At 54.7% G+C, this 17,259-nt stretch overlaps 1 protein-coding gene across 4 annotated transcripts; it reads right to left on the bottom strand.

Moving 5' to 3' along the window:
- Nucleotides 1–1,073: 1,073 nt before the first annotated feature.
- On the bottom strand, nucleotides 1,074–10,519 carry EFS (embryonal Fyn-associated substrate). 4 transcript variants are annotated; one of them, XM_072837930.1, is made up of 7 exons: nucleotides 10,211–10,517; nucleotides 6,454–6,534; nucleotides 6,256–6,367; nucleotides 5,861–6,001; nucleotides 5,035–5,757; nucleotides 4,582–4,671; nucleotides 1,074–3,453 (listed from the first exon to the last, which is right to left on the bottom strand). In XM_072837930.1, the coding sequence occupies exons 2-7, from the start codon at nucleotides 6,462–6,464 to the stop codon at nucleotides 3,019–3,021; spliced, it is 1,512 nt and encodes a 503-aa protein (XP_072694031.1). In that variant the 5' UTR covers nucleotides 6,465–6,534; nucleotides 10,211–10,517; the 3' UTR covers nucleotides 1,074–3,018. The 4 variants fall into 4 exon arrangements, with proteins under 4 accessions (XP_072694031.1, XP_072694028.1, XP_072694030.1 ...); XM_072837927.1 differs by having other exon boundaries at nucleotides 6,256–6,534; XM_072837929.1 differs by lacking the exon at nucleotides 5,861–6,001 and having other exon boundaries at nucleotides 6,256–6,534; nucleotides 10,211–10,519.
- Between the last annotated feature and the right edge of the window lie 6,740 nt (nucleotides 10,520–17,259).

Consider the following 17,259-nt stretch of genomic DNA (forward strand, 5'->3'; position numbering starts at 1 on the left):
AACATGGCAGTCTTCTAGTGCTTCTTTCCCCCCAGTGAATGGTACCCTCATCACTCAACTGTGGCCAGGTGCTCAGGTGACACCCCTTATGATGCCTCCTCCTTACCCCCGTGTCAAATCCTTTACAGAATCCATTTTATTCTCTACAAGTTCTCAGATACTCTGCTTCTCTACATCACTACCACCACTAGTCAAGCTACCTGTTGCCCAGGACTCTTGAGCCTCCTATCTGGTGTTCTGCATCTGCTTCATTTCCGCCCCCTTCCCCATCTGTATTTCTAGTGCAGATGGAGTGATTTTCAAAATGCAGATCTATTCACCTCCCTTTTCTGCTTAACAGACTTCAATGGCTTCTCCTCTTCAACAAGGGAAATGCTAATATTCCAGAAGCCTCACATATGGTTCTACATGCTGGATCCCATACTTCCTGGTGCTCCACCTTGCTTCTCTCCCCAGACTGCACTCATTACACTGGCCTTCTTTCATTCAGTTTTCCCAATGCCATAGGGCCCTTGCACAACTTGGTCTTTATGCCTTGAAGGTTTCTCCTCCCTTAGTCAAGTTCTCATCCTTCAGCTCAAGCATACCCACCTCAGAGGAGCCTTCCCTAACCCCTAGAATTGCTACTCAGAGTGATTTACAGACCAGTGCTCCCATGTCATCCAAGAGCTTGTTAGAAATGCAGAATCCAAGCCCTTGAATCATAATCTTCCTTTTAACCAGATCCCTAGGTATATGTACATTCAAGTTAAAGACACACTTCTCTAAAAGATTTAATATCTATTAGGTATTTAATATCTATTTTCTAGTCTAAGGTTAAGGACTAGAAAGGAGCGTCCTGTTAGTCTCACCCGGGAAATCGATTGCCTCTTCTCTCCACTGCACAATACACTTCCAATTTGTCTCCTCTGTTCAGATATTTTCCAAATACGGGAGCTCTAATATGTTAAGCAGCTTCCCACTGCTCCCCTACCCCAAATCATTTCAGTATCTCTTTAGGATTTATTTTGGTGCTGTCACAGCCAACGTTCCTTGGGTATTTGTTTGTCTGTGTCCTTGTGTCTGTCCTGGAATTATTATTTTTAAAAATATTTTATTTATTCACGAGACACACACGGAGAGGCAGACACAGGCAGAGGGAGAATCAGGCTCCCCACAGGGATCCCCGATGCAGGACTTGATCCCGGGACTCCAGGGATCAACCACTGACCCACCCAGGCATCCTGTCCTGGAGTTAGACATAATAAACTTTATGTGGCACTGGGCCATTTACAGGCATTTTATTGTTATGGCCTCACAATCCTGTGAGACCATTATGATCATCCTCTTATTAAAGATAAAGCCTGGACTCAAAGGGACTGACAAGATTTACTTGCAGATAGGCACAAGGCAGATCTGGGACTTGCACTGAAACCTCTATTTCCAGGTTGATCTCTTGACATTCTTTTTGGGAGATGATGAAAAATAGCTCTGATATAAATCTTCAACACCCAAGGGTAAGTTTGGGTGACTCCAGAATCTGGAAGTGAATTTTCTTTGAGTGAAATGAGAAAGAAGGAACCCAAAATGGAGAAGGCAAATGCAGAGTGGGGCAAGAGACTCAGATTGTGATTGAAGTTTGGGGAGCCTCTAATCCAGTCACAGTGCCAAGGTGTCATCTGGGGAAAGCAGAGATGAAGCAATGGATCGGTGGCTTGGACTTCTTCCTGTGGTAAGTGCCTGGAGTGATCTTCCATCTAAGCCATGGCTTGTCAATTTCACCAAAGCTTGAGGACTATGGACTAATGACACATTGCATTCATTTGGCCCCTCAGCTCCTTCAGAAGGATGGTCAGCAGGAGGCCTGGGAAGGGGGATTTAAGGGGCCAGACCTTCTTGGGTTAACATAAGAGAGGGCACCCATAAGGAGAGGTTAGCCAGCAGCACTTTCCAGTTGGCCAGAGTGCTCCTGTGGCGCTAAGCTGAAGACAGACCTTCACTGGGGTGATCTCTTCAGCATGGCACCTTTCAAGGTTCTCGTGAGGCCAATCTCTCCACACGTGCACCTCTCTAATGATATCGTGTGATGATGAAGTCTTGGAGGAAAGGCCACCAGTCAGTAATAAGTGTCTGCCTTCTGGCAATGCTGGTTCTCAGACTCTCTTTGGGGCTCTTATCCCTGTGCCCTCAGCTATCACCTCTCAACCATCCTGTCCAAAGTCCTTCAACAGCCTCTCCCTCAACCAGTTAGTCCCTCACATCACCCTGTTTATTTTGTTATTTACTTATTTTAACTGACTTGGTTATATTCACCCCACTCCACAATGTACCCTCAGGACTGTGCTCGGCACATCATGGGAGCTGAAGCCCGCCGAATGAATAGTTGTTGAAAATAAGAGCAAAACCTCCCCCCAAACCCAAGGACATTCTGTCCACAGTGTGTGTCCTGTAGGTTTGGCCAAGGGGCATCAGGCCCGGCCCCTTCCCCGAGCACCCAAGAAGCAGAATCAGAGAACCAGAGAGCAGGGCTTACTGAGGCCCCACTCCGTCCTGCCTCCTGGGGGGAGGAGCCTTCTGGCCTCTCCCAGACCTCCACCTTCTGCGCAGTCAACGTCCTGCCCTCAGCCTCAGCTAACAGTGAGGTGCTGATGTTTTAGAGCCAAGAACCAGGACAAGACAGGGGTTCCAAGTGACCCAAGGTTTCAGTCACCTGATTTCTGTGGGGCCAAGTTTCCAGAGGTGGGTGGCAGTGTTGTGACCAAGAACCTCCACCCCAGGCCGAGGGAAGAGACCAGTTCCTCCCTGCCCCAAAGGGCCCGGCACCTGCCCCTGACAAAGCAGGGAATAATATTAAATATAAATAATTTATACAAAACGGCTCGTACAAAAAGCTGTGGGAGGGGGAGGGACATCTCTGTGAGAGACTGAGAAGACCGGAAAGATGGCCCCACCTCTCCTGGTCCCTAAAACAGAGCTCTCTGGCTGCCCAAGGCCCAAAAGGGGTAGGCAGGAGAGGGGCAGAGCAGGGCCGAGGGGCCCTCAGGGGGCCAGGCTGGAGAGCAGAGTGGTGAATTGCAAGGCCTGCCCGGCCAGCTCTGCCACGCGCTGTGCCAGTTCTTGGGCCGCAGGGTGGGACGGGTAGCCCAGGGCGGCCCCCTTGACAGCCAGCACGGCGGCCCGCAGTGCCTGGCCCAGCGCCGTACCTGCAGCCCCGACCTGCGCTCGCAGAGGGGCGGAGGCTGCCAGCCGGCCCAGAGTGTCCCCAACAAACACCAGGCGGTGAGCGGCCACCACTACCCGCTTGCCATGGGGCACGAAGAGGCGTGGGGGCTGGTTGGCCTGGGTGCTGGCCATCAGGGCCGCCACGGCTGCCTGCAGTGCTGAGTAGTGGCTCTGGCACTGCCCTGCGTAGAAGTGCAGGAGCTGCAGATCTCCGGTGGGCAGATCCAGTGGCTCCCCTGGGGACAGGGCCTCCTGAGGGTGAGAGGAGTGGTTGGCGGGCAGGTTCTCAATAGTGCTACTTTTACAATCGCTTCCTCCCTCCCCCCTCCTCCCCCCTTCCCTTCCTTTGCTCCCCATTCCTTCTTTTTTACCTGGGCTCTTCCCTCTGCCCATCAGAAAATCTAAATTCTCATTGCCTGTGGCAGAAAGTGCCCGGAGTCTATGTCAGATCAATCTGGATTCAAACTATTGCCAACGAATCTCTGAACTTGTTTCCTTATCTCTAAAATGGGGAGGTCCAGTATCAACGTGAACCACATGTGTAATAGAATTTTTTCTAGTAGCCATGTTAAAAAAAGTAAAAAGATCTAACTCCAGATATAAAAAGTGTTATAATTTCAACATGTAATCAATATAAAAATTACTGACTTTTTTTCATATTAAGTCTGCAAAATCTGATGTGTGGTTTCTATTTACAGGGCCTTTCAATTCAGACAAGCCACATTTCCAGTGCTCAATAGCCGTGTGTGGCCAGCGGCTGCCCATATTGAGTAGTCAGTTCTAGTCTCCGCCTCCCAAGGCTGCAGGGCAGTTAATGCCACGGGATGAAGGGGCTTAGAACAGAACGTCGCACACCACGAGCACTGTATGGGTACTAACGGTGGCTGTGATTAGTGCTGACACATGCGATGCACTTGGCACAGGGTCTGCACTTGGTAACTACCCGATAAACCGTAGCTACTATACTGAGGACCATTCTAGACAGTCCAGGAGACCACCTCACTTTTCCCAAGGCCCAGAGAGATTAACTGGTGACTTCAGGGCTCCTGGCTTCTTACTGGTGGAGCTGGGATTAGAAGCCAGGTCTCTTAGGAACCCAGGAATTCAGTTGGAAGGAGCCTCGGAAGGCCCCCCGCCCAGCTCTGACCCACAGTCCAAAATTCTCTCTGCTTCCCTGGCTGCTTGGTTTTCTAATTCCTCTCCAACACATTCTTTCCCCGCTTTCTGAATTCCTGATATCCTTTCCCAGGTTCCTGCTGAATTCTCACTCCTCTCAACTGCAGCTCCGCCTCACTGAGTTCTTATCCCCATCCTAATCTCTCTCCCTGGCTGGTTCCTCCTCCCTGTCCCCCTTCTCCAGGGCCATCTGCACAGGGTTACCTGCTGCTCTGGTGGCCCCCTCTCCAGCAGTTCAGGATCCCCTGGGAAGGCTTTATCCAGGGGCCTAGATCCCTGAGCTTTATCCATGCCCTGTGGGAGGGATCAGGGTCTCAGTGCAGGGGTGGGGGAGCAGGGCAGGTGGCCCCCAATCTTATTCCTGGCCCCTCCTCTCCCTTCCCCAGGTCTCTCCCGCCATCAGAGGTTGCAGTCCCTTGAGAGTTGAGTTCTGGTGGGAGGGTCAGATGGCTTGCGGACCTCAGGCTGGGTTTAGGAGTGTGGCCCTGCTACAAGTGATAGGGCCTAGTACTGGGGTCCCAGGGCATAGGGTGAAGGGCTAGTGGAGAGAGGAAGGAGGAAAGAAAGGGAGGGTCCCTCTGGGCCCCATGCCTCCTCACTCCTCCCTCTGATTATCTTGGGGTCATTTCTGGTGGGGCTGGTGGGAGATGAGCTCACCTTCAGGTGGACATAGTCGTACTCCTCGGCCATTGGGATGCCCTCATACTCATTGCGGTGTCCTGCTGGATCGTCCTCTACCTCCTCACTCATTGGATCCCCCTCAGCCTTGGGGCCCCCATAGCCAGGCAGGCGGGGTGGGGGTGGGGGTAGAGGCCGGTCCTGGATGCTGCCTTTCCGGCCCGGTGCAGGAGATGGAGCTGGGGAAGGGCTGGGGGCCTCAGAGACAGGCAGGGCAGGCAGAGGGCGACGGGATAGGCTCTCAGCTGAGGGTAAGCGGGGCCTGTGTGGGAGTGGGGGGCTTCTGGCCAGAAGCAGGGCCAAGGTGTCCAGGTCATTGGAGGCCGAGGCTCCTGGGGGCTCTGGAGAAGGAGGTGCCTCTGGGCCCAGCAGGGGCACATCGTAGATGCCCTCATCAGTGCCTCCACATTCCCCATCTGCTAGCAGTTCCTCTGGCGCTTCGTACAGATTGAGCACGGCTGATGCCCGTTTCAGGTTGGAAGGGGCAGCGTAGAGGGGGGGCTCTGGTTCCCGGCCCCACTCCCACTCCAGATCCGGTTCCAGCTCTGATGGTGGCTTTGGGGCCAAAGGCACATCATAGGGAGCTTCATCCTCTCCAGGTGACTGCGGGGCAACCAAGGCCAGAGGGCGTGTAAAGGAGGCAGGGGAGTCATAGGGACCACTGGAGGGAACTCGGAGGGCAGCGGGGGGCACGTCATAGACCTGGAGAGGGAGCAGAGTCACCGGTTATCCTCAGACGCAGCACTGGATGCCCACGGAGCCCTCAGTTCCCTGCCCAACACACACGTGGACACCCAGCCCTCACCTCCAAGGCATCTCCGGGGGCAGCCGGTTGGGTCCCACTCCCTCTGGGGATCTTGTAGATGGGATCAGGGGAGGGCGGGCAGGGTCTGGCTGGTGGTCCTAAGGTAGGACAGAGCCGAGCTGGGGGTGGCACCACATATACCTGGGGGGTCAAGGCAAATGGGTGGATCAGGAGTGAAGACCAGGGAAGCCCATAATGTATGCCTTAGAGGAGCTTACACCCCTTCCAGCCCCCACCCTGTACCAATGGGGAAGGGTTGGCAAGCAGGTTTCACATGGCACAGGATCCGTGCAGAGCTGTGGTTTCAGGGATCACCCTGCCCCACTTGGCTGCAGGTACCAGTGGAGGGGAATGGGACTCTTCTGGCTTGGGGTTGGTAGGGCTCCAGCTCTCACCTCCTGGTCCTCATTGCCGTGCTCTGGGGCTGGATATGGTGAGCCAGGCTGGGCTGGGGGCACCTGGGTGAGGCTGGGCTGGGGTGCCGTGCCAGCAGGAAGGAGCTTCACTCTGTTGGCGGGCACAATGCCCTGTTGGCCATGCAGAGAGCAGAGGCACCAGCCGTCTAGCCCACCAGCGCCCTCCCTCTGCAGTACCCGTAGAACATCCCCTCGGCGAAAGGACAGCTCCTGGGGGGACTCAGCGGTGTTGTCGTAGAGTGCCCGGGCCAGCTGGGCCTGGTGGGTGAGGTGGAAGTGGGGAGAGGGGTCTCACACATGTATCAGGTCATCAGGTAGGTCCTGTGCTCAAAATATTACAGAGCTCCCCATTTCCCTCAAGCTAAAAATCTAAACTCCTGACTCAGCTCTTCGTGACTGGGTCCTGCCTTGTCTCCAGCTTCATCCCCTGTACTCTTCCTTTCTATTCCCTGAATTAGAGGAATCCTTTCCCACTTCAGGGCCTTTGCACTTGTGGTTTCCTTGGCCCAGAATGCTCTTGCTCTGACTCATCACCTGACTGGTCCCTTTTCATCCTGTAGTTTTGCTTAAGTGTTTCCTTCTCCAAGAGGTCTTTTCTTCCCTCTTCTCCCCACCCCATTCTGTGTCAGTCTCCACCATTGTTTTCTTCCATCATACTTCACACTATTTGCCTATTTCGTTTCTTAATCTGTTTCTTCCCTTTCCCTGTAAGCTCTGGGAGAACAGGGATGGCTATACTCGTAAGCCCCTACAAAAAGGCTTCACCTGGAATTGAGTCTCAATGAACCTATGTCAAGTGAATTTCCTCCAAGGCCACGAGAAAGCCCTGAGAAGGCCCACCTCCGTCACGTTCCCTGTTTTCCAGGCAGCATCTCCCCACCCCTGTCCCTGCCCCAAGCAGGTTAGACTGAGTGGCAGCAGAGCCCCACCAATTTGAGAGAGCCTGGGAAAAACCCAACACAGATAGTGCCTCGGCAGAAAAAGGAAGAAAAGAAAAACTGAAGCAATTGTTTTATTCTCAGTCTTAGCAAATAAGGTTCTATCAGAGGAAGCAGAAGTTACCATGGAGAGGAGAAGAGTATACACGCTACTGTGTGTGTGTCTGTGTGTGTATAGATGGGTGGCTAGCAGGCCAAGAGCATACATTTATCAGCCTGTTGCCAGTTGTGTCTGGTAGGGACATCTAAGCTTTGTTGCTTCGAGAGTCACCTGCTCAGGTGGTTAGTCACAGATATCAAGTGCAAATTATGTGTCCAGACACTGTGCAAGTCTTTATGCTAATCATCTCATTTCATCTCATCTCATTTAATCTCAAAACATCCTTATGAAGAAGGAGCCATCATTATCCCCATTTGAAAAGGCTAGGACAGAGAGGGTAGGACTCTGCCCGCAACAGAGAGTGGGTGCTGCTGGTGGAGGTGACCTGAACCTCAGGCTGTCTGACCCCAGAGCCCACGCTCTCAAACCCCGCCCCTGCCCCACTGCCTCTCCAAGATCACAAACAGGAGGTTCTACTTTTTTTCTTCTATTAGTAACTTAACCACTTGGTTAAGTATAGTCCATGACTCAAACATGACTCAAGTGCATATGAAGTCTTCATTATACCTAATTTTGCTTTGTCAGTCACCCCTCATAGGGCTCTGGTTCCATGTTGTCCTTTGGTAGAAAAACTTACACCGCTCACAGTATCAAAAAAATATTGTGGTTTGATTCTGCTTGCTAAGTGACTGTGCCTACTGGCAGGATTCCAGGCAGTGATGGTGGAGAGCAAGTGGTTAGGCATCACTGAGCGGGTAATCCATGTTAGCTGGCGAATTCAGGAAAACATCTCAAGCTAAAGATCTCTAGCAGGCTGCATTTGGCCCCCAAGGCCCTGGAGAGGAGGCCCTGCTCAGCCAGCATGAGTACATGTTCCTCTTAATTGGCATTTCCCTGGGGTGGAAAGGTGGTCCAGCCCTCATGGTGTGGGGATTTTAACAACAAACTGGCTTTTCCTTTTGCCTGGTTCCAAACTCATCAAACCATTTTCTGAGTATATTTTGGATTCTAAAAGGATATTGTCCCACAGAAAGAAAACATGCTAACCAGATGGCACAAATTCCTGGTTAATTCAGCACTTTTCTAATTGCAAATTAGAAATTAGTGCTTTGGGGGGCTCCTGGGTGGCTCAGTGAGTTAAGTGTCTGTCTTCGGCTCTGGTCGTGATCTCAAGGTCCTGGGAAAGAGCCCTGCATTGCACTGTCTCCCTGCTCAGCGGGAAGTCTTCTCCTTCTCCCTCTCCCCGTGCCTCTACTCCTGCTCTCTCTCTCAAATAAATAAGTAAATAATGTTAAAAGAAGAAGAAGTAGTAGTAGTGGAAGAAGAAGAAATAATTAGTGCTTTGGATTAGGCAGGGGGACTCAGACCCCGGGCGGAGTCCTGGCTCTCTGTCTTTTTCTAGCTGGGTGACTTTGGGCAGGTTGTTTGACCTTCCCAAGCCTTGGTTTCCTGCTTTGTAGAATTCCATGGCCATATCCAAATATCCATTTCTGGATAATAATAGCACTATCCTTACAGGATTGTCTCGAGGACTGGAAGAGATAATGCATCAGACAACCAGGACAAAGGTTAGGGCCAGCACAGAGGCCAGCACATATTCAATAAATATTAGCTGTTATTAGGATCCTAAGTTTGATTAGTATAAATGCCACCCCCACCTCTAGGTAAAAAGAAAGCTCCTCCTCCTGGGACTACAAAGCCAACCAGCTGACCAGCTAGCTCCTGAGCCAGCATCTTTCCATCAGAGTACCCCCACTATTTTCAGGACCCCCCCCCGCCCCACCCCAGGCTCTGAGTGAAGATCTTCTCACCATCATACCGATTGAGATATGAGACCAAAGGAGTTTGGTCTTAGAGGGAGTGAAAAACTGAACTTGCCCTTGAGGGGTATGGGAGGATGTCTGGAGCCATGCTTCTCGGCTTGCCAGCCTCATAGGGCTCCTTCCCAGAGTCCCCATTAGGAGGGGACCAGAGAGTAAGCGGCAGCCTTACATTCCTGGGGAATCACAGGGTCTAGGGAAGGGTGGAGAGGGGACAGAATTGCTTGGATCCAGACTATAAGGCATGCTGGACAGAAAGAGGTGGGGCTGTGTGGAGAGCTCCTCCTTGTGTTAAGGTTTGAATTCCGTCCAGTGGGGCCAAACCTCTGAGACAAGCAAGGAACCCAAGCCAGAGTTGCTGATAGACTGATTGATGATGGGTGTGGCCACCTCTGCTCTACCCCCTCCTCAGGGACCCAGCTGAGGGAGTGGCTGCCTTAACTGGGGGGTGGCAGTGGGCCTGACACTCTCTGGGAGGCCTCCTCCCACTGTCCCATCATGCCAGCTGCCTCCTCCCTTTGTCCCCAGTCCCCAGAAAGTGGCCTGAGGCTGGCTGACATCACCTCTCCTCCTCCCTCTATTTTCTCTCTCTCTCCCAGCCTAATCTCCCTCTTTTGCTCTATCTCCCCCCCTCCCTCCATCCTTCCCCTAGAGAAGGGCCTCTTTGGCCTCTCCCACTCTCCAGGAACCACCGCTGTTCCTTCAGCCCCCTCCCAAACTTTTACGTGCCTCCCAGTCACAAGCCCCTGCCAACCACCGGTAGCCATCTGTTCCCTCCCATAAAACAGCAGACAGGCCTGGGGCTGGGCTTGCTCCCTCCCCTCCATCAGGGGTAGCCTCTAGAAAGAAAAAGAGGAGAATGGGGAGGAGGAGGGGAGAAGGTGGAACCTAGACCCACAAGGAGTTCGGGTGGAGAGGGAGAAACGGAAACAAAAGTGGGGGTGAGGGGAGGACACAGCCTTTCGGAGAAAGGGCCCAGGCAAAGAGACAGAGCGAAGGCAGAAATAAAGTGACAGGAGTGCAGGGCAGACCGTGAGGGCCCAAGGCCCGCAGCCTCCTCAGCCCGGTGGACTCACCGACGTGGCTACGGCCATGGCCTTGGCCTCCCGCGCGGCCTGCTCCAGGCCGAGCTCGGTTTCGCTGACTTCAGCAGCGGCCGCCCGGGACCATGGAGGCGGCCCCCGGCTGCGGCGCCTGAGTCGTGGCCTCCGCGGAGGTTGGAGGAGGAGAAAGAAAACCCACAAAACTCCCCAGATGGGAGGCAGCTTGGCAGGGCAGGAGGAGGAGCGGGGCGGGCCGGGGCGTCGCTGCGGGACCTCATCCAAGGGCGCGCGCTCCGGGCCGTCCCGGGGGCCGCGGGTGGGCCAGGCCCCCGAGCTGCGTGCCCTAGGCCGCGGTCGGCCCCCGGGGCCGCAGGGGCGAGGGCTCCCTCCCGGGGCCGCGCTCGACGCCTCGCCGGGCCGCCCGGGGCCGCCCCGAGCGCCGGGAGAAGCCGCCGGGGCGGTTGGGCCGGACGGGCGAGTTCAGGGGCCAACCCTCCCCACCCGGGGGCCGCTGCCGAGAGCGGGGCGCCCAGGGCGGCGGGCGGGGCGGCCCCAGCTGCGAGGGCGTGGGGCGAGCGCGCCCCGAGACGTTCGCCCTTTTCAGACTCGCCCGGGTTGGCACCCAAGGCCCCGGGGCGCGTGGCCGGGGGGCGGCGTCGCCCAGGTGGCTGCGCCCGGCCCAGACACGCGCACCCCGGCGGCCAGGCACGGTCACCCTCCGCACGCCCGGGGCCCTGGGGCCGCGACGGCACCTCGCTCCCCGCACGCGGGCTCGGCCCGAAGGGGCGCGACGGCCTTCCCCACGCCGCGGCCCGGCCCCCGCGCGCCGCCGCCCCCGGCCCGCCCGCGCACCCTCCGCAGGGCCCCTCGGCGCGCCCCGGAGCTCGGGGCAGCTCCCGGGATCTCTGGGGACGGAGAGAAAGGCCACGGAGCAAAAGCAGCAGCAAAGAGAAGGCGAAGGAGCAGGAGCCGGGGTCCTGGGGACTCGCCTGGAGGGGGGCGGGCGGGGACACTGGGGGGCTGCGAAAGCTCCGGGGGCCGCGCGTGGCCTTCGGGCTCAGCCCCGCGCGCGCCGCTCCCCTTTCCTCCCCTCCCCGGGCTCCCGGCTCCCTCTCGGGGAAGCTCCTTTCTCCTCCCCTCGGGCCCTCCGGGCTCCGGCGCGGGGCTCCAGTCCCGGGGATTAAAAGAAAGGAGGGAGGGGGAAAGGGAGGGGAAGGGAAGGGGCGGAGGAGAAAGGAGGACGAACCCTCCAAAGGCGGGTGTAGAGTTTCAGCTCGGGACCCTCGGGCCACGCCGCACGCCCCCTCCCGGGCCCCGGCGGCCGCGCCTCTTCCTCCCGACGTCGCGGCGGACCTGCGGCGCGGGGGTGCGGGCTCCGGGGAGCGTCCCTCGCCCGCCACGCCCCGCTCTGCCGCGCCAGCCCGCGGGTCCCGCGCCTCTCAGCGTCCCTTGCAGGAGCCCCACATCCGTCCCGTGGGAGGGAGCGCGCTCCCTCCTCCTTTCTGGGGTCCTCAGCCGAGCCTCTCTGCTCCCTTGGCCTTGCCTCCGCGCTGGCGCTAGGGTTGGCCGGCCGTTCCTGGGGAGGGAGGGGGCGGGGGTGCGCGGGCCGGGGTCTGAGGCCGGACAGGGATTCCGGCCCTGGCGAGAGAACAGAGCCTGGCCCCGGACCTGCGGGCGGGCGGGCCGTGCCGCCTCTTCCACTCCTCCACCAGCCCTGGCCTGTCTGTCCCCGGCCCTCACTCTGGCTCACTCTGCTGCCCCGGGGGTGGGGGGTGGGGGGTGGGGGCTGGGGGCGGGAGCGAGGACCTGCTAGCACAAAAGGGCAGACCTGTTTCACAGGAGCTGGGATCAGCTGAAAGGACAGGGTTCTTGGGTTCCCACATTTCTCCTTACTGTGTGCCGTTTCCCTCCTGCTTCTTCCTTTTGGGGCACACCTCAAGGCCTCCGAGGCTGGAAGGGAGCTTTCCTTTTTCCACTTTTGAGGTTCCTGGTATTTAAAAAGTGAGATGCCAAAAAAGATTGAGAAGCTGTAGATTTTTAGTGTTTACGTTTAACAAATTAACACCTCAAATGCATAAATCAGACAATGACTGTGTATAACCTTATCTGGAGATAACATCAGAAGTCTAATTTAAGAGGCTTTGTGACCCTGGGGCCTTGAACAGATGCTCCCTTCCTTCTCTCCTGACATTCTCCAGGCCCACACATCCAGGCCCACACATCCATTTCTTAGGAGGGAAGGGGGCTATCTGGCCTGGCTCCCCCTCCCTGACACCTAGGCACTTGTGAAGAAGCAGAGGTGAGAAGTGGGACCTATGGGGTGGGTTAGGAAGAGATTCTGGGGTGAACGTGGGGTTGGACAGTACAGTATGGGTTCTAGGCTTGGCTCACAGATGGGGGCAGACCTGAACGTGGCCCTAGGAATTCTGAATAGACTTAGACCCCTTAGGGGGTACTTGCGTGACTCAGTGGGTTGAGCAACTGCCTTCGGCTCAACTCATGATCCCAGGGTCCTGGGATAGAGTCCCACATCAGGCTCTCTGCTCAGTAGGGAGCCTGCTTCTCCCTCTCCCTCTGCCTACCACTCTGCCGGCTTGTGCATGTTCTCTCTGTCAAATAAATAAAATCTTAAGAAAAAAAAAAAAAAACCCCTTAGGATGGTAGAAGAACTTATAAATTTCCAGATGGATCTGAAGGGAGACCTCCAGCCCAGTCCAATCTCCTCCAGACCTGAGCCCTGATGGGGGTGGGGGTGGGGGGCTGGCTGCCTGGAACACAGACATTCAGCCGCTGGGGAGTGACCTTAGTATGCTCTGCAGGAGGGGTGGGGGACGGAAAACGACAGTCAAGGCGAATTGGGACCCAAGATAGAGATGGGCAGGAAATCCAATTCCCAAAGATGAATGCTCAGACAGCCACAAGGCAGCCAGAAGAGGCAGGAAAGAAGTGCAAGGACCAGGAAAAATGGTGGTTTGGGAGGTTGGGCATTGGAGCCTACTGGCCGTTGCTCAGTCCTGGGGAGATAAATGTAGGTGGGGTGGGGATCCCTGGGTGGCTCAGCGGTTTAGCGCCTGCCTTTGGCCCAGGGCGTGATCCTGGAGTCCAGGGATCGAGTCCCACATTGGACTCCTTGCATGGAGCCTGCTTCTCCTTCTGCCTATATCTCTGCCTCTCTCTCTTTGTCTCTCTCTCTGTGTGTGTATCTCTCATGAAGAATAAATAAAAATCTTAAAAAAAAAAAATGTAGGTGAGGAGGAGCAGCATACAAACCTGAAGGAAAACAAGACTGTGCTTCTGGAGAGCCCAGGCAGGGAAAGGACCTGGTCAGACTTGGGAATAGATCCTGGTTTATTAGCTGTATGACCTTGGTCAAGTTATATAACATCTCAGAGTCTCAGCTCCTCATCTGCAGCAGAGTCTTTGGTGAAGAGCAAATACACGTAAAATGCCTAGCACAGAGATCTCCCTCCCCGTACCCCCACAACTTGTACTTTCATAAAAACTGAAAGTGTTTCTTTGTTGAGGCCAGGAGGAGCCTTTTCCTGACCTTATCTCATCTCTGCCGTCACCTCTACAGAGGTTTAAGGTGATTCTACTTTGTTCAGGGAGGCTCTGGGCTTTAGGTGAGGTTGGATAAAACCCAGCTGGACACTTAGAACCTGAGTGGGAGGTAGGAGCGGAGGTGGGGTTGGGGTGGGGTGGGGAGTTGGGGGGCAGCCTCAGGTGGCCTGGCCCTCAGGCTTCAGGGCTTCCCCAGGCCATATTCATAAGGTAGCAAGGAGGGAAACGCCCCATTTGGCTTTCTGGGGTCCACTTTCTCTTCATCTCCCAGGAGGGCCGACTGCTGCTTTCTTCCATCCCATATCATGACCTCCTTGGCCTGTTTTTGCTCCTCCTGCTGCTCAAAACTCAGGCACTCAGGATTTCCAGTTTTCCTCTCTTGGAAGCCCACAGCACCCAGATTGCCTGGGTTCTAAATCCTGGTTTCAACGCTGGTTAGTGACCTTGGCATGACCTTTTGGAGCCTCTGGTTCCCTGTCCGTAAAGTGGGATAATAATGAACCATAGCATCAGGCTTTTTTGTTTTTAATTTTATTTATTTATTTATTTATGAGAGACACAGAGAGAGGCAGAAACACAGGCAGAGGGAGAAGCAGGCTCCATGCAGGAAGCCTGATGCGGGACTCGATCCCGGGACTCCGGGATCACGCCCGGGGCCAAAGGAAGGTGCTAGACCGCTGAGCCATCCGGGCATCCCAGCATCAGGCTTTTTATCAGGATTAAGAGATCTCCGAGAACAGCAAACAGCGCCTGGCCCATGCTGTATAAATGTTGGATGAAAACAACCATTATTATTGTTATATGATGCCAGCCCTATGGGGGCAGCAGAAGGTCAAGGACAGAGGGCATGGTCTTGAGAAACTCACATCATAGATCAAGCTTGAATCCAGTCAGGACCTTCCCCCTGATCTTGGAGTAAATCCAAATGCTCTGCCATACCTGGTAGGACCCTCTGTGATGTGGCCCCTGCCCACCTCTTTACCTGTCTCATCCTGCTCTGCCCTCATCACGTGTTTCCCATGCGTGTTGTCCTGTCTGGTTCTCAGCTCCTCCCAGCTCTTTCCCACCTGTAGTTCTCTGCCTGTCCCACTGCCTCTGCCTAGACCACCCTTTCCCCACATGCTTTCCATCATCCTGTCAAATTCTTCATCTTCAGAAAGGCCTTCTCTGGCTTTCCACGTTTGAGCAGGATACTCCTTCCACCCCCCTGAGCCTCCTGTCTCATAACACTGTTGCATTTTCTTCATGACACTAATATTATCAGAAATTATCTGGTTTCCTTGTTTATCAATTTGTCTCCTCCTAAAATGTAAGCCTGAGGAGACAGAGATCTGATCTGGCTTGTCCTCCTCTGTACCCTCAGCATTCAGAAGAGTGCCTGGCATATACTGATGCTCGGTAAATAGCTGGTGAGTGGATGAATGAGCAGGGCAACCATGACTGTAGGACAAGTCTGAGTAAGCACAGGGTCCCCCATGGGTGGGTATGAGCCCTGGGCCGGGCAGGGAGGTGCAGGGCCTTCTGTCTATTTCACCCAGATTTTCCATGTGTCTTCCAGGGCAGACAAGATTCCCTCCCTCCCTCCCTTCCTTCCTTCCTTCCTTCCTTCCTTCCTTCCTTCCTTCCTTCCTTCCTTCCTTCCTTCCTTCCTTCTTTCCTCTTTCTTTCTTTCTTTCTTTCTTTCTTTCTTTCTTTCTTTCTTTCTTTCTTTCTTTCTTTCTTGACTTATTTATTTGAGAGAGAGAGAGAGAAAGGGAGACAGAGTGGGCAGAGGGAGAGAATCTCAAGCAGACTTCCAGCTGAGCATGGAGCCTGACTTGGGGCTCGATCTCATGACCTTGAGATCATGATCCCAGCAAAAACCAAGAGTCAGGCACTTAACTGACTGGGACACCCAGGCGCTCCAGCCAGGGCTCTCTTTGAAGGAAGGCTCCTAAGCCCAAGCCTCTTTGTAACTTGAGGTGATGCGACAAATAACTAGCAATCAGTACCATTATCATTTACTAATCAGGACACGGGAGCCTAGAGGCCCCCATCTAGGCCAGGTATTCAGTGGCTGGATCAAAGGTAGGTTGTGATGATACAGGAGGTGCCCCAGCCTGAGGACAGCATGGATTTACCAGCAGAGGCAGAAGTATTTGAGCCTTTTATTTATTTATTTATTTTTATTTTTTTAAATTTTTATTTATTTATGATAGTCACACACACAGAGAGAGAGGCAGAGACATAGGCAGAGGGAGAAGCAGGCTCCATGCACCGGGAGCCCGACGTGGGATTCGATCCTGGGTCTTCAGGACCGTGCCCTGGGCCAAAGGCAGGCGCCAAACCACTGCGCCACCCAGGGATCCCATTTTTTTATTTTTTTTTTAATTTATGATAGTCACACAGAGAGAGAGAGGCAGAGACACAGGCAGAGGGAGAAGCAGGCTCCATGCACCGGGAGCCCGACGTGGGATTCGACCCGGGTCTTCAGGATCGCGCCCTGGGCCAAAGGCAGGCACCAAACCACTGCGCCACCCAGGGATCCCGTATTTGAGCCTTTTAACTGCTGTTGCGTGGCCCTCACATCAGGTGTGTGCAGATGAGCTGCAGCAAGACTCTGCTGAATCCTGTGGTTTCAGTGGTATTTCTGGAGCCGAAGTCCAGAGCAACTGAGCTGGTTGGTGGTTTTATGGTCATCCATGGTTACCCCCTCAAAACCGAAAACTAAAAAATCTACAAGCACTTCTACAAATGAGGAGAAAGGTCCAGGGAGGGCCCAAGGTCAAGAAATGACCAGAGGCAGGGGCAGGACTTTCAAAGCAGCAGGGAAGGAGTCGGGTGTCTTTCTGGGGAAGAGAAGGACACCCACATTCTAGCATCCTGCAACCCCCTGGGGTCTTTCCTGGCCAAGGGTGGGGATGCCTTCCATCCCCTCTCTCCTGCCCTTCCCTGCTGGGTGCTCTTCCCTCCTCCCTGAGGCTCAGCCAACCCCCTCTGGCTACAGGGCCATGCCCAGGCAAGTGAGGACAGGTGTGGAGTGAACTTTCCTTTGCTTCCCCCTCCAGTGTTCCCATTGCCACCCATATCTCCCCACACCCCCAAGGATTCCCTGGAAGCTGAAGTGACTCAGGGATTCCAAAATGAGTTCCCTGAGGAGGAAACCCTCTGGAAAATGTTTCTCATGGCAGGGAATCACCCAAAGGAATCCCACAGAGCGGCTGGTGAGATAAGGACAGAGGCTGAACAAACTGGAGGGGGTGGGGTACTTGTGACTCAGAGCACAGGTTCTCAGGTCACAACTGTGATCACCACAGTGGGAGAAAGGCCAGCTCTGGGGGCAACTGTGTGCTCACAGGGGCCTTCCCTCTGCTCTTTAGGGCTTTCCTCAGAGGATATTCTGGTACAGAGGCAGGAGATACCCCAAAGGCTTCTCCTGAAAGGCAGTGTGGGTCTCTGGCAGCATCAACAGTTGAACCAAGCAACTGGAATCAGTTCTGGCTCTTTCCAGCACCCCCTCCTGGACAGGGCCAAGATGGGAA

This window comes from Canis lupus, chromosome 9 (genome assembly GCF_048164855.1).
Source record: "Canis lupus baileyi chromosome 9, mCanLup2.hap1, whole genome shotgun sequence".
NCBI classification, from domain to species: Eukaryota; Metazoa; Chordata; class Mammalia; order Carnivora; family Canidae; genus Canis; species Canis lupus.

Coding starts and splice junctions, on each gene's coding strand:
- EFS (XM_072837927.1), bottom strand. Junction 5,758..5,860: donor CCCCCGGAGATGCCTTGGAG/GTGAGGGCTGGG, acceptor CTCCCTCTCCAG/GTCTATGACGTGCCCCCCGC. Junction 4,672..5,034: donor ACGACTATGTCCACCTGAAG/GTGAGCTCATCT, acceptor TCCCTCCCACAG/GGCATGGATAAAGCTCAGGG.